Source organism: Taeniopygia guttata, chromosome 30 (assembly GCF_048771995.1).
Source record: "Taeniopygia guttata chromosome 30, bTaeGut7.mat, whole genome shotgun sequence".
NCBI lineage: Eukaryota > Metazoa > Chordata > Aves > Passeriformes > Estrildidae > Taeniopygia > Taeniopygia guttata.
The window spans coordinates 1,132,048-1,146,412 of record NC_133055.1 but is presented as its reverse complement, the minus strand read 5'-3'; the positions used below and the strand labels follow the sequence as shown (position 1 = coordinate 1,146,412).

Sequence of the window (14,365 nt, the reverse complement as noted above, 5' to 3'; positions counted from 1 at the left end):
CGTGCCGGGAGGGAAAGCGCTCCCAGTTCCCTCCCAGTGCTCCCAGTAAGGGCCAAGCTGGGAGGGAAAGCGCTCCCAGTTCCCTCCCAGTGCTCCCAGTAAGGGGCAGTCGGTAGCGAGAGCACTCCCAGTTCCCTCCCAGCGCTCCCAGTTCCCTCCCAGTGCTCCCAGTTCGCTCCCAGTTCCCTCCCAGTGCTCCCAGTTCGCTCCCAGTTCCCTCCCAGCGCTCCCAGTTCCCTCCCAGCCCTCCCAGTTCCCTCCCAGTGCTCCCAGTAAGAGCGCAGTTGGTAGCGAGAGCACTCCCAGTTCCCTCCCAGTCCCTCCCAGTTCCCTCCCAGTGCTCCCAGTTCCCTCCCAGTGCTCCCAGTTCCCTCCCAGCGTTCCCAGTTCCCTCCCAGTGCTCCCAGTGCTCCCAGTTCCCTCCCAGTTCCCCCCCAGTGCTCCCAGTTCCCTCCCATCGTTCCCAGTTCCCTCCCAGCGCTCCCAGTTCCCTCCCAGTTCCCTCCCAGTGCTCCCAGTTCCCTCCCAGTGCTCCCAGTTCTCTCCCAGTGCTCCCAGTAAGAGCCCGGGCCGGGCAGGGAGCGGGAGGAAGAGGAACACCAGAGGAAGAGGAAGGAGAGAAGAAGGAGAGGAAGAGGAAGAGGAAGAGGAAGAGGAAGAGGAAGAGGAAGAGGAAGAGGAAGAGGAAGAGGAAGAGGAAGAGGAAGAGGAAGAGGAAGAGGAAGAGGAAGAGGAAGGAGAGAAGAAGGAGAGGAAGAGGAGGAGGAAGAGGAGGAGGAAGAGGAAGAGGAAGAGGAGGGACAAAAGAAGAGGAGGAGCGGCCGGAGGAGGAGGAGGGAGAGAAGAAGGAGAGGAAGAGGAGGAGGAAGAGGAGGGACAGAGGAAGAGGAAGAGGAGGGACAAAGGAAGAGGAAGAGGAGGGAGAGAAGAAGAGGAAGAGGAAGAGGAAGAGGAAGAGGAAGAGGAAGAGGAAGAGGAAGAGGAAGAGGAAGAGGAAGAGGAAGAGGAGGAGGAAGAGGAAGAGGAAGGAAGAGGAGGGAGAGAGGAAGGAGAGGAAGAGGAGGAGGAAGAGGCGGGACAAAGGAAGAGGAAGAGGAGGGAGAGAAGAAGAAGAGGAAGAGGAGAGGAAGTGGAGGAGGAAGAGGAAGGACAAAGGAAGAGGAAGGACAGAGGAAGAGGAAGAGGAAGAGGAAGAGGAAGAGGAAGAGGAAGAGGAAGAGGAAGAGGAAGAGGAAGAGGAAGAGGAGGAGGAGGAGGAGGAAGAGGAAGAGGAAGAGGAAGAGGAAGAGGAAGAGGAAGGACAAAGGAAGAGGAGGGAGAGAAGAAGAAGAAGAAGAGGAGAGGAGGAGGAAGAGGAGGGACAAAGGAAGAGGAAGAGGAGGGACAGAGGAAGAGGAGGAGCGGCCGGAATAGGAGGAGGAGGGAGAGAAGAAGGAGAGGAAGAGGAGGGAGAGAAGAAGAGGAGAGGAAGAGGAAGAGGAAGAGGAGGGACAAAGGAAGAGGAAGAGGAGGGAGAGAAGAAGAAGAAGAGGGAGAGGAGGAGGAAGAGGAGGGACAGAGGAAGAGGAGGGACAGAGGAAGAGGAGGAGCGGCCGGCATCGCCCCCCGGTCCCGCTCAGTCGCGGTTCCGCCGGCATCGCCCCCGGTCCCGGTGCAGGTGAGCGGGCAGCGGCAGCTCACCCCCAACCCTTACCGGGGCTCCCCGGGAGCGTTTTCCGGTGGCCCGGGGGGGCTCGGGTGGGGCAGGACCCCAAAACGGGGGCGGAATTGCCCCTGGAGGGGTCCTGGGGGGGTCCCACGTGGCGATCGGCCGGTACCGGCGGGCACGGGGGCGGGCTCGGGTTTGGGGATGCCCCGGAGCCCCGGAGCGGGGGGAGCGGGGCGGCGATACCGGAGCGGGGAGGGGCAATACCGGAGCCCGGGGAGAGCGAGGAGGGGCGATACCGGAGCCCGGGGAGAGCGCGGAGGGGCGAGAGCGGAGGGGCGATATCGGAGTGGGAACGGCGATACCGGAGCGGGGGGAGAGCGTGGAGGGGCAATACCGGAGCGGGGAGGGGAAATACCGGAGCGGGGAACGGCGATACCGGAGCGGGGAGGGGCGATACCGGAGCGGGGAGAGCGCGGAGGGGCGATCCCGGAGCCCCGGGGAGGGCGGAGGGGCGATACCGGAGCGGGGGGAGAGCGGAGGGGCGATACCGGAGAGCGGGGGGAGAGCGAAGGGGCAATACCGGAGCGGGGGGAGAGTGGAGGGGCAATACCGGAGCCCGGGGAGAGCGCGGAGGGGCGATACCGGAGCGGGGGGAGAGCGGAGGGGCGATACCGGAGCCCGGGGGTGCGCGGAGGGGCAATACCGGAGCGCGGAGGGGCAATACCGGAGTGGGGAGGGGCGATCCCGGAGCCCGGGGAGAGCGAGGAGGGGCAATACCGGAGCGGGGGCAGCGCGCAGGGGCGATCCCGGTTCTCAGCCCCGGTTCTCCCCCAGAGCGGCGTTTGCCATCCCCAAACCTCGGCCGGGACAGCAGCAGGAGGAGGAGGAGGAGGAGGCCGCGAGGAAGAGGAAGAGGAAGAGGAAGAGGAAGAGGAAGAGGAAGATGGCCCGGGAGCCGCAGGCAGGTGAGGAGGAAGTCGCTGCCCCTTTTCCCTTCTTCTCCTGCTCCATCTCCCAGCCCGGCCCGGCAGGACAGCTCCGTGTCCTTCGCTGCGGCGCGGAGGCAAATCCCATCCTCTGCTTGTCCTTCCTCCTCCAGAGCAGGAGCTGAGCATGGAGAGCGGCGAGGAGAAATCCCCACGGCAGAGCTCCACGGCACAGGAACCCACCAGGGAGGAGAAATCCCCACGGCAGAGCTCCACGGCACAGGAACCCACCATGGAGGAGAAATCCCCACGGCAGAGCTCCATGGTGCAGGAACCCACCGGGGAGGAGAAATCCCCACGGCAGAGCTCCACGGCACAGGAACCCACCGGGGAGGACAAATTCATGGTCCTGAGTGGTTCCACGGCACAGGAACCCACCAAGGAGGACAAATCCACGGCGCAGGAACCCACCAGGGAGGACAAATCCCCGGTCCCGAGCAGCTCCACGGCACAGGAACCCACCGGGGAGGACAAATTCATGGTCCTGAGCAGCTCCACGGCACAGGAACCCACCGAGGAGGACAAATTCATGGTCCCGAGCGGCTCCACGGCACAGGAACCCACCGAGGAGGACAAATTCATGGTCCTGAGCAGCTCCACGGCACAGGAACCCACCGGGGAGGACAAATTCATGGTCCTGAGAGGCTCCACAGCACAGGAACCCACCAGAGAGGACAAATTCATGGTCCTGAGAGGCTCCACGGCACAGGAACCCACCAGGGAGGACAAATTCATGGTCCTGAGCAGCTCCATGGCGCAGGAACCCACCGGGGAGGACAAATTCATGGTCCTGAGCAGCTCCACAGCACAGGAACCCACCAGAGAGGACAAATTCATGGTCCTGAGCAGCTCCATGGCACAGGAACCCACCAGGGAGGACAAATCCCCAGTCCCGAGCGGCTCCACGACACAGGAACCCACCAGGGAGGACAAATTCATGGTCCTGAGAGGTTCCACGGTGCAGGAACCCACCAGGGAGGACAAATCTTTGGTCCTGAGCAGCTCCACGGCGCAGGAACCCACCGGGGAGGACCAATCCCTGTTCCCGAGTGTCTCCATGGCGCAGGAACCCACCGAGGAGGACCAATCCCCGTTCCCGAGCGGCTCCACGGCACAGGAACCCACCAGAGAGGACGAATCCCTCGTCCTGAGCAGCTCCATGGCACAGGAACCCACCGAGGAGGACAAATTCATGGTCCTGAGAGGCTCCGTGGTGCAGGAACCCACTGAGGAGGACCAATGCCCGTTCCTGAGCATCTCCACGGCACAGGAACCCACCGGGGAGGACAAATCCCCAATCCTGAGCAGCTCCGTGGCAGAGGAACCCACCGAGGAGGAGGAAAAGCCCCGGAGATCCCTGACCAGGAGGAGCTGCAAACGCAGATCCCAGCGCGGATCCCAGGGGGAAAGACCCACCTTGGGTCGGAGCTCGGAGCTGGAGGTCCAGGAGCTGCTCCAGGATGGGAAGAAGATCTACATGTGCTCGGAATGCGGGAAGAACTTCAGGTGGAGGTCCACCCTGCTCATCCACCTGAGGACCCACACCGGGGAGAAACCCTACGGGTGTGGGGAGTGCGGGAAGAGCTTCAGAGGCAGCTCCAGCCTGGCTGTCCACCGGAGGATCCACACCGGGGAGAAGCCCTACGAGTGTGGGGAGTGCCACAAGAGGTTCCGGACCAGCTCGGAAGTTCTCAAGCACCAGCGGTCGCACACGGACGAGAAACCGTTCCGCTGCGCCGACTGCGGGAAGGGCTTCAAGCACAACTCCACCCTGGTCAACCACCGGAGGATCCACACCGGGGAGAAGCCCTACGGGTGTCCCCGGTGCGGGAAGAGCTTCAGGATGAGGAGCAGCCTGATTTCCCACCACCTGATCCACACCGGAGAGCGGCCCTTCGACTGCGGGCAGTGCGGGAAGAGCTTCCGACGGAGCTCCCACCTGGTCGTCCACCAGAGGAGACACGCGGCGCGTCAACGCGGCGACCACGGTTCCGAAAAACCCACCGCGGCACCGGGAGGCGGCCGGAGCTCGGAGGTGGGGGTCCGGGAGCGGCTCCGGGGTGGGAAGGTGCCCCACAAGTGTTCGGAGTGTGGGAAGAGCTTCACGTGTAGGTCCTCCTTGATCTACCACAGAAGAATCCACAGCGGGGAGAGGCCCTACGGGTGTGGACAGTGTGGGAAGAGCTTCATTTCGGGCTCGGAGCTGGTGAAACACCAGAGGATCCACACCGGGGAACGGCCCTACAAGTGTGGGGAGTGCGGGAAGAGCTTCATCAAGAGCTCCCACCTGCTCTACCACCGCAGGAGCCACACCGGGGAGAAGCCCTACGAGTGTCCCCAGTGCGGGAAGAGCTTCAGGACCAGCTCCTGCATGATGGAGCACCGGCGTGTCCACACCGGGGAACGGCCCTACGCGTGCGCCGTGTGCGGGAAGAGCTTCGTGCTGAGGTGCCACCTGATGGTCCACCGGAGGACCCACACCGGGGAGAAACCCTACGGGTGTGAGGAGTGCGGGAAGAGGTTCACCACCAGCTCCTCCCTCAACGTCCACCGGAGGATCCACACCGGGGAACGGCCCTACGAGTGCGAGCAGTGCCACAAGAGGTTCCAGACCAACCCCGGTCTCCTGCGGCACCGACGCTCGCACACGGACGAGCGGCCGTTCCTCTGCCCCGACTGCGGCAAGGGCTTCAGGGCCAACTCCATCCTGGTCAACCACCGGCGCGTCCACACCGGGGAACGGCCCTACGCCTGCGGGGAGTGCGGGAAGAGCTTCGGTTGGAAGTGCCAACTGAAGGTCCACCACAGGATCCACACCGGGGAACGGCCCTTCGCGTGTGGGGAGTGCGGGAAGAGCTTCACGCAGCGCTCGGGCCTGGCCGCCCACCGGAAGGTCCACACCGGGGAACGGCCCTACGAGTGCGACCAGTGCCACAAGAGGTTTCGGAGCAGCTCGGAAGTTCTCAAGCACCAGCAGCGCTCGCACACGGACGAGAAACCGTTCCTCTGCCCCGACTGCGGGAAGGGCTTCAACCAGAACTCCAGCCTGGTCAACCACCGGCGTGTCCACACCGGGGAGAGGCCCTACAAGTGTGGCCACTGCGAGAAGAGCTTCAGCGCGAGGTCCAGCCTGATTTCCCACCAGAAGAGGCACGGCCAGGACGGTCCCCACGAGTGTGGGCGGTGCCAGAAGAGGTTTCCCACCGGCGCGGCTCTGCAGAGCCACCGGTGCGCGCGGCCGGAGGAGAAACCCTTCCGCTGTCCCGACTGCAAGAGGGGCTTCAAGAGCAGCTCCTACCTGGCCAAACACCAGCTCAGCCACGCCGGGGACAGGCCCCAGCCGTGTCCCCAGTGCGGGAAGATGTTCTCCAGGAGTTCTCTGCTGGCCAAGCACCAATGGAGGCACCACTAAAAGCGGCGCTGAGGCCGTGGGGAGACTCCGAGCGCCGCGGAGACGCCCCACGAGTGTCCCCGGTGTGGGCAGAGTCACCCAGGAGATGCCAAGTGATTGTCCAGCAGAGGAGCCGCACCGGGGAGAAACCCCACGAGTGTGGGGAGAGCTTTGGTGATGATCTGGGGAGAAACCCTACAAGTGTGGGGAGAGCTTTGGTGAGAACTTTGGTGATGATCTGGGGAGAAACCCCACGAGTGTGGGGAGAACTTTGGTGAGAACTTCAGCCAAATATGGGGAGAAACCCCACGAGTGTGGGGAGAACTTCGGTTGGAAATCCCAACTGAAGGTTCACCAGAGGAGCCACCCTGGGGACAAACCCTACAAGTGTGGGGAGAGCTTTGGTGATGATCTGGGGAGAAACCCTACAAGTGTGGGGAGAGCTTTGGTGAGAACTTCAACCTGATGTGGGGAGAAACCCCACGAGTGTGGGGAGAGCTTTGGTGAGAACTTCAACCTGATGTGGGGAGAAACCCCACGAGTGTGGGGAGAGCTTTGGTGAGAACTTCAACCTGATCTGGGGAGAAACCCCACGAGTGTGGGGAGAGCTTTGGTGAGAACTTCAACCTGATCTGGGGAGAAATGGAGAAACCCCACGAGTGTGGGGAGAACTTCGGTTGGAAATCCCAACTGAAGGTCCACCAGAGGAGCCACCCTGGGGACAAACCCTACAAGTGTGGGGAGAACTTTGGTGAGAACTTCAGCCTCATCTGGGGAGAAACCCTACAAGTGTGGGGAGAACTTTGGTGATGATCTGGGGAGAAACCCCACGAGTGTGGGGAGAGCTTTGGTGAGAACTTCAGCCTGATGTGGGGAGAAACCCTACAAGTGTGGGGAGAACTTTGGTGAGAACTTCAGCCAGATCTGGGGAGAAAGGGAGAAACCCTTCGAGTGTGGGGAGAACTTCAGTTGGAAATCCCAACTGAAGGTCCACCAGAGGAGCCACCCTGGGGAGAGAAACCCCACGAGTGTGGGGAGAGCTTTGGTGAGAACTTCAGCCTGATGTGGGGAGAAACCCTACAAGTGTGGGGAGAACTTTGGTGATGATCTGGGGAGAAACCCTGTGAGTGTGGGGAGAGCTTTGGTGAGAACTTCAACCTGATGTGGGGAGAAAGGGAGAAACCCCACAAGTGTGGGGAGAACTTTGGTGAGAACTTCAGCCTGATCTGGGGAGAAACCCTACAAGTGTGGGGAGAGCTTTGGTGAGAACTTCAGCCTGGTCTGGGGAGAAACCCTACAAGTGTGGGGAGAACTTTGGTGATGATCTGGGGAGAAACCCTACAAGTGTGGGGAGAGCTTTGGTGAGAACTTCAGCCTGATCTGGGGAGAAACCCTACAAGTGTGGGGAGAAACCCTACAAGTGTGGGGAGAGCTTTGGTGATGATCTGGGGAGAAACCCTACAAGTGTGGGGAGAGTTTTGGTGAGAACTTCAGCTTGATGTGGGGAAAAACCCCACAAGTGTGGGGAGCACTTTGGTGAGAACTTCATCCTGATATGGGGAGAAACCCTTCAAGTGTGGGGAGAACTTTGGTGAGAACTTCAGCCTGATCTGGGGAGAAACCCTACAAGTGTGGGGAGAGCTTTGGTGAGAACTTCAGCCTGATCTGGGGAGAAACCCTACAAGTGTGGGGAGAGCTTTGGTGAGAACTTCAGCCAGATATGGGGAGAAACCCTACAAGTGTGGGGAGAAACCCTACAAGTGTGGGGAGAAACCCTACAAGTGTGGGGAGAACTTTGGTGATGATCTGGGGAAAAACCCCACGAGTGTGGGGAGAACTTTGGTGAGAACTTCAACCTGGTCTGGGGAGAAATGGAGAAACCCCACAAGTGTGGGGAGAACTTCAGTTGGAAATCCCAACTGAAGGTCCACCAGAGGAGCCACCCTGGGGAGAGAAACCCCCCGAGTGTCCCCAAAAACCAGAGAACCTCAGGAAAACCAAAAGCTGGAGAGGACAAAGGCAGATCTGAACCAACGCGGTTCATGGAACGTTCTCCGTTTATTCGAGATGAGGTGGTGGTTGATAGAAACGAAGAAATTGTTTAAATTTTCCTTAAGTGGCCTTAACCTATAAATTTATATAATGACACCATAAATTTATATATGACACTATAAAGATAAGGATGTGTCCATGGATGGGGACATGGTGGGACATGGCCATGGTGGGACATGGTGGGACATGGCCATGGTGGGACATGGTGGGACATGGCCATGGTGGGACATGGCCATGGATGGGGACATGGTGGGACATTGGCATGGATGGGGACATGGCCATGGATGGGGATGGGGACATGGATGGGGACGTGGCCATGGATGGGAACATGGTGGGACATTGGCATGGATGGGGACATGGCCATGGATGGGGACATGGTGGGACATGAACATGGTGGGACATGGTGGGACATGGCCATGGATGGGGACATGGTGGGACATGAACATGGTGGGACATGGTGGGACATGGCCATGGATGGGGACATGGTGGGACATGGACATGGATGGGAACGTGACCATGGATGGGGACATGGTGGGACATGAACATGGATGGGGATGGGGACGTGGATGGGGACGTGGTGGGGCATGAACATGGATGGGAACATGGTGGGATGTGGCCATGGATGGGAACATGGTGGGATGTGGCCATGGATGGGGATGGGGACATGGTGGGACATGGCCATGGTGGGACATGGTGGGACATGGCCATGGTGGGACATGGTGGGACATGGCCATGGTGGGACATGGCCATGGATGGGGACATGGTGGGACATGGCCATGGATGGGAACATGGTGGGACATGGCCATGGGTGAGGACGTGATCATGGATGGGGACATGGTGGGACATGAACATGGATGGGGATGTGGTTGGACATGTCCATGGATGAGGATGTGATCATGGATGGGGACTTGGTGGGACAAGGACGGGGATGGGGACATGGATGGGGACATGGTGGGACATGGACAGAGATGGGAATGTGGCCGTGGATGGGGATGTGACCATGGATGGGAACATGGTGGGACGTGGTGGGACATGGCCATGGATGAGGACGTGGCCATGGATGGGAACATGGTGGGACATGGCCATGGATGGGGACATGGTGGGACATTGGCATGGATGGGGACATGGCCATAGATGGGAACATGGTGGGACATGGCCATGGGTGAGGACGTGATCATGGATGGGGACTTGGGACAAGGACGGGGATGGGGACATGGATGGGGACGTGGCCATGGATGGGGACATGGTGGGACATGGCCATGGATGAGGACATGATGGGACATGGCCATGGTGGGACATGGATGGGGACATGGCCATGGATGGGGACGTGGTGGGATGTGGTGGGACATGGCCGTGGATGGGGACGTGGTGGGACATGGCCGTGGATGGAGACGTGATTGGACATGGCCATGGATGGGGATGGGGACATGGATGGGAACATGGTGGGACATTGGCATGGATGGGGACATGGCCATGGATGGGGACATGGTGGGACATGAACATGGATGAGGACGTGGTCATGGATGGGGATGGGGACATGGATGGGGACTTGGTGGGACATTGGCATGGATGGGGACATGGCCATGGTGGGACATGGTGGGACATGGCCATGGATGAGGATGTGATCATGGATGGGGACTTGGTGGGACAAGGACGGGGATGGGGACATGGATGGGGACATGGTGGGACATGGACACGGATGGGAACGTGGCCATGGATGGGGACATGGATGGAGACATGGTGGGACATGGCCATGGATGGGAACGTGGTGGGATGGGGACATGGATGGGAACGTGACCATGGATGGGGACATGGTGGGACATGGCCATGGTGGGACATGGATGGGGACGTGGCCATGGATGGGGACATGGTGGGACATGGCCATGGATAAGGATGTGTCCATGGATGGGGACATGGTGGGACATGGCCATGGTGGGACATGGTGGGACATGAACATGGTGAGACATGGTGGGACATGGCCATGGTGGGACATGGTGGGACATGGCCATGGTGGGACATGGATGGGGACATGGTCATGGTGGGACATAGACATGGATGAGGATGTGATCATGGATGGGGACATGGTGGGACATGGACACGGATGGGAATGTGGCCGTGGATGGGGATGTGACCATGGATGGGGAACATGGTGGGACACGGTGGGACGTGGCCATGGATGGGGACGTGGTCATGGTGGGACATAGACATGGATGAGGATGTGATCATGGATGGGGACATGGTGGGACATGGACGGGGATGGGGACATGGATGAGAACGTGGTGGGACATGGCCATGGTGGGACGTGGTGGGACATGGATGGGGACATGGCCATGGATGGGGATGGGGACATGGATGGGGACGTGGTGGGACATGAACATGGATGGGGACATGGTGGGACATTGACAGGGATGGGGACATGGATGGGGACATGGTGGGGCATGAACATAGGTGAGGACGTGACCATGGATGGGGACATGGTGGGACATGGCCACGGATGGGGGCATGGTGGGACATTGGCCATGGTGGGACATGGTGGGACATGGCCATGGATGGGGTCATGGTGGGACATGAACATGGATGGGAACATGGTGGGACATGGCCATGGGTGAGGACGTGATCATGGATGGGGACATGGTGGGATGTGGTGGGACATGGTGGGACATGGCCATGGATGAGGACGTGACCATGGATGAGGACGTGATCATGGATGGGGACATGGTGGGACATTGGCATGGATGGGGACATGGTGGGACATGAACATGGTGGGACATGGTGGGACATGGCCATGGATGGGGACGTGACCATGGATGGGGACATGGTGGGACATGAACATGGTGAGACATGGTGGGACATGGCCATGGATGGGGACATGGTGGGACATTGCCATGGATGGAGACGTGATTGGACATGGCCATGGATGGGGACGTGGTGGGACGTGACCGTGGATGGGGACATGGTGGGACATGGACATGGATGGGAACGTGATCATGGATGGGGACATGGTGGGACATGGCCATGGTGGGACATGGATGGGACATGGCCATGGATGGGGACGTGGTGGGATGTGGTGGGACATGGCCATGGATGGAGACGTGGTTGGTCCAGATGGACACCAGACCATGAATCCTACTCTGGATGGACACTGGTCCAAGTGGACACCAGACCTGCTCCTGCATCTCCCCAGCGTGACCAACCCCCAGCCCAGGCGACCACCGACCTGACCAAGTCCTGGCCCACCCCACCAGCCCCCAAAATCAACCCAAAACCCCAAAAAATAAACCCCAAAACCCCCCAAAATAACCCCAATTCCAGAAGGTCACCTCTGATCCACGCCTGAAGAACTGAGGGAAACTGAGGCACCAGGAGGAACTTCAACCCCCACCTCGGAGACCCCAAAACGTCCACCCGCCCCCCAAAATGTCACCTCAGACCACCCCAAAAAAACCCAAATTTCACATCGTGGAGGGAAACTGAGGCAGGTCCCACCTCGGAGACCCCAAAACCACCACCCGCCCCCCAAAATGTCACCTCAGACCCCCCAAAAACCCCCAAATTTCACATCGTGAGGTCTCGGAGACCCCAAAACCACCACCCGCCCCCCAAAATGTCACCTCAGCACCCCCAAAAACCCCAAATTTCACATCGTGAGGTCTTGGAGACCCCAAAACCACCACCCGACCCCCAAAATATCACCTCAGACCACCCAAAAATCCCCAAATTTCACATCGTGGAGGGAAACTGAGGCAGGTCCCACCTCGGAGACCCCAAAACCACCACCCGCCCCCCAAAATATCCAAAATATCACCTCAACACCCCCAAAAAAACCCCAAATTTCGCATCGTGAGGTCTTGGAGACCCCAAAACCACCACCCACCCCCCAAAATGTCACCTCAACACCCCCAAAAAACCCCAAAAAACCCCAAAAAACCCCAAAAAACCCCAAATTTCACATCGTGAAGTCTTGGAGACCCCAAAACCACCACCCGCCCCCCAAAATATCCAAAATATCACCTCAGCCCCCACAAAAACCCCAAATTTCACATCGTGAGGTCTTGGAGACCCCAAAACCTCCACCCGACCCCCAAAATATCATCTCAGCACCCCCCAAAACCCCAAATTTCACATCGTGGAGGGAAACTGAGGCAGGTTCCACCTCGGAGACCCCAAAACCACCACCCGCCCCCCAAAATATCACATCAACACCCCAAAAATCCCCAAATTTCACATCGTGAGGTCTCGGAGACCCCAAAACCACCACCTGCCCCCCAAAATATCCAAAATATCACCACAACACCCCCAAAAAACCCCAAATTTCACATCGTGAGGTCTCGGAGACCCCAAAACCACCACCCGCCCCCCAAAATATCCAAAATATCACCACAACACCCCCAAAAAACCCCAAATTTCTCATTGTGAGGTCTTGGAGACCCCAAAACGACCTTCCGCCCCCCAAAATATCACCTCAGACCACCCAAAAAACCCCAAAAAACCCCAAATTTCACATCGTGAGGTCTTGGAGACCCCAAAACCACCACCCGCCCCCCAAAATATCACCTCAGACCACCCAAAAAACCCCAAATTTCGCATCCTGGAGGGGTGGGAGGACCTCCAGGTGCCACCAGCCCCACCCGAGGAGGAGGAGGAGGAGGAGGAGGAGGAGGAGGAGGAAGATCTGAGGGTGTGACTGAAACTCCCGCCCGGTCACATGAGGGAAACTGAGGCAGGAACCGCGGCAGCAGCACCGGAGGTACCGGGAGGGGGTTTGGGGGTGACAATCCCCCCCAAAAAATGTCCCCAAAATGTCCCCAAAATGTCCCCTGGGGTGGGGGTGGCGCGGGGTGGAAGCGGCCCCCAAAAAAGGGACCCCAAAAATGGGGAAATTTTGTGGTTTTGTCACTTTTTTTGGCGCCATCGATGGAGGATGTGGTCACCCCCCCCCCCCCCCCCCGATTTGGGGACAAATTGTCGCGCGGTGGTGACAAAACGCGGGTGGCACCTCGGGGGTGGCACAAGGGGGGGGGGGGGTGTCACCTGAGGGGGGACAAAAGTTTTTTTGGGGGGTCGGGGGTGTCCCCAAAGTGCCCAAAATTCAACTTTTCCCATCCCGCCCCAACCCCAAATTCAGCTCCCCCCATCCCCCAACACCAAATTCACCCCAAAATCCCCCAAAATTCAACTCCCCAACCCCAAATCCACCCCAAAATCCCCCAAATCTCCCCAAAATCCCTCCCCCAGCCCCAAATCCACCCCAAAATCCCCCAAATTCAGCTCCTCCCATCCCCCAACACCAAATCCACACCCCAAAACCCCCCAAATCTCCCCAAAATCCCCCAAACCCCCCAAAATTCTCTCCCCCCAACCCCACCCCCACCCCCGAACCCCCCAAAATTCTCTCCCCCAACCCCAAATCCACCCCAAAACCCCCCAAATCTCCCCAAAATCCCTCCCCCAAACCCCCCAAAAATCAACTCCCCCCAACCCCAAATCCGCCCCAAAACCCCCCAAATTCAGCTCCCCCATCCCCCCAACCCCAAATCCACCCCAAAACCCCCAAAATTCTCTCCCCCATCCCCCAACCCCAAATCCACCCCAAAACCCCCAAAATTCTCTCCCCCCAACCCCAAATCCAACCCCAAAACCCCCCAAAATCAACCCCCCAACCCCAAATCCACCCCAAAACCCCCCAAATCTCCCCAAAATCCCTCCCCCAACCCCAAATCCACCCCCCAAAACCCCCAAATTCTCTTCCCCACCCCACCCCCACCCCCTGAACCCCCCAAAATTCTCTCCCCCAACCCCAAATCCACCCCAAACCCCCCAAAACTCAACTCCCCCCATCCCCCAATCCCAAATCCACCCCAAAACCCCCCAAATCTCCCCAAAATCTCTCCCCCAACCCCAAATTCACCCCCCAAAACCCCCAAAAATCAACTCCCCCAACCCCAAATCCACCCCAAAACGCCCCAAAAATCAACTCCCCCGAACCCCAAATCCACCCCATAACCCCCCAAAATTCTCTCCCCCCATCACCCAACCCCAAAACCCCCAAAAATCAACTCCCCCAACCCCAAATCCACCCCCCAAAACCCCCCAAAAATCAACTCCCCCATCCCCAAATCCGCCCCCTGAATCCCCCAAAATTCTCTCCCCCAACCCCAAATTCGCCCCCCAAAACCCCCAAAAAACAACTACCCCCAACCCCAAATCCACCCCTGAACCCCAAAAAACAACTCCCCCAACCCCAAATCCACCCCTGAACCCCAAAATTCTCTCCCCCAACCCCAAATC

General features: G+C 59.2%; 2 protein-coding genes across 2 annotated transcripts; both read left to right on the top strand.

Moving 5' to 3' along the window:
* The first annotated feature begins 1,562 nt into the window (after positions 1–1,562).
* LOC121468282 (uncharacterized) lies at positions 1,563–3,938 on the top strand. Its single transcript, XM_072919888.1, has 4 exons — positions 1,563–1,657; positions 2,483–2,613; positions 2,748–3,839; positions 3,889–3,938. Exons 2-4 carry the CDS (start codon positions 2,592–2,594, stop codon positions 3,936–3,938), a joined length of 1,164 nt encoding a protein of 387 aa, XP_072775989.1. The 5' UTR covers positions 1,563–1,657; positions 2,483–2,591.
* Positions 3,939–3,976: 38 nt separating this feature from the next.
* Positions 3,977–7,790, top strand: LOC140681008 (uncharacterized). Its single transcript, XM_072920004.1, has one exon. It carries the CDS (start codon positions 4,112–4,114, stop codon positions 6,044–6,046), a length of 1,935 nt encoding a protein of 644 aa, XP_072776105.1. The 5' UTR covers positions 3,977–4,111; the 3' UTR covers positions 6,047–7,790.
* Positions 7,791–14,365: the final 6,575 nt, after the last annotated feature.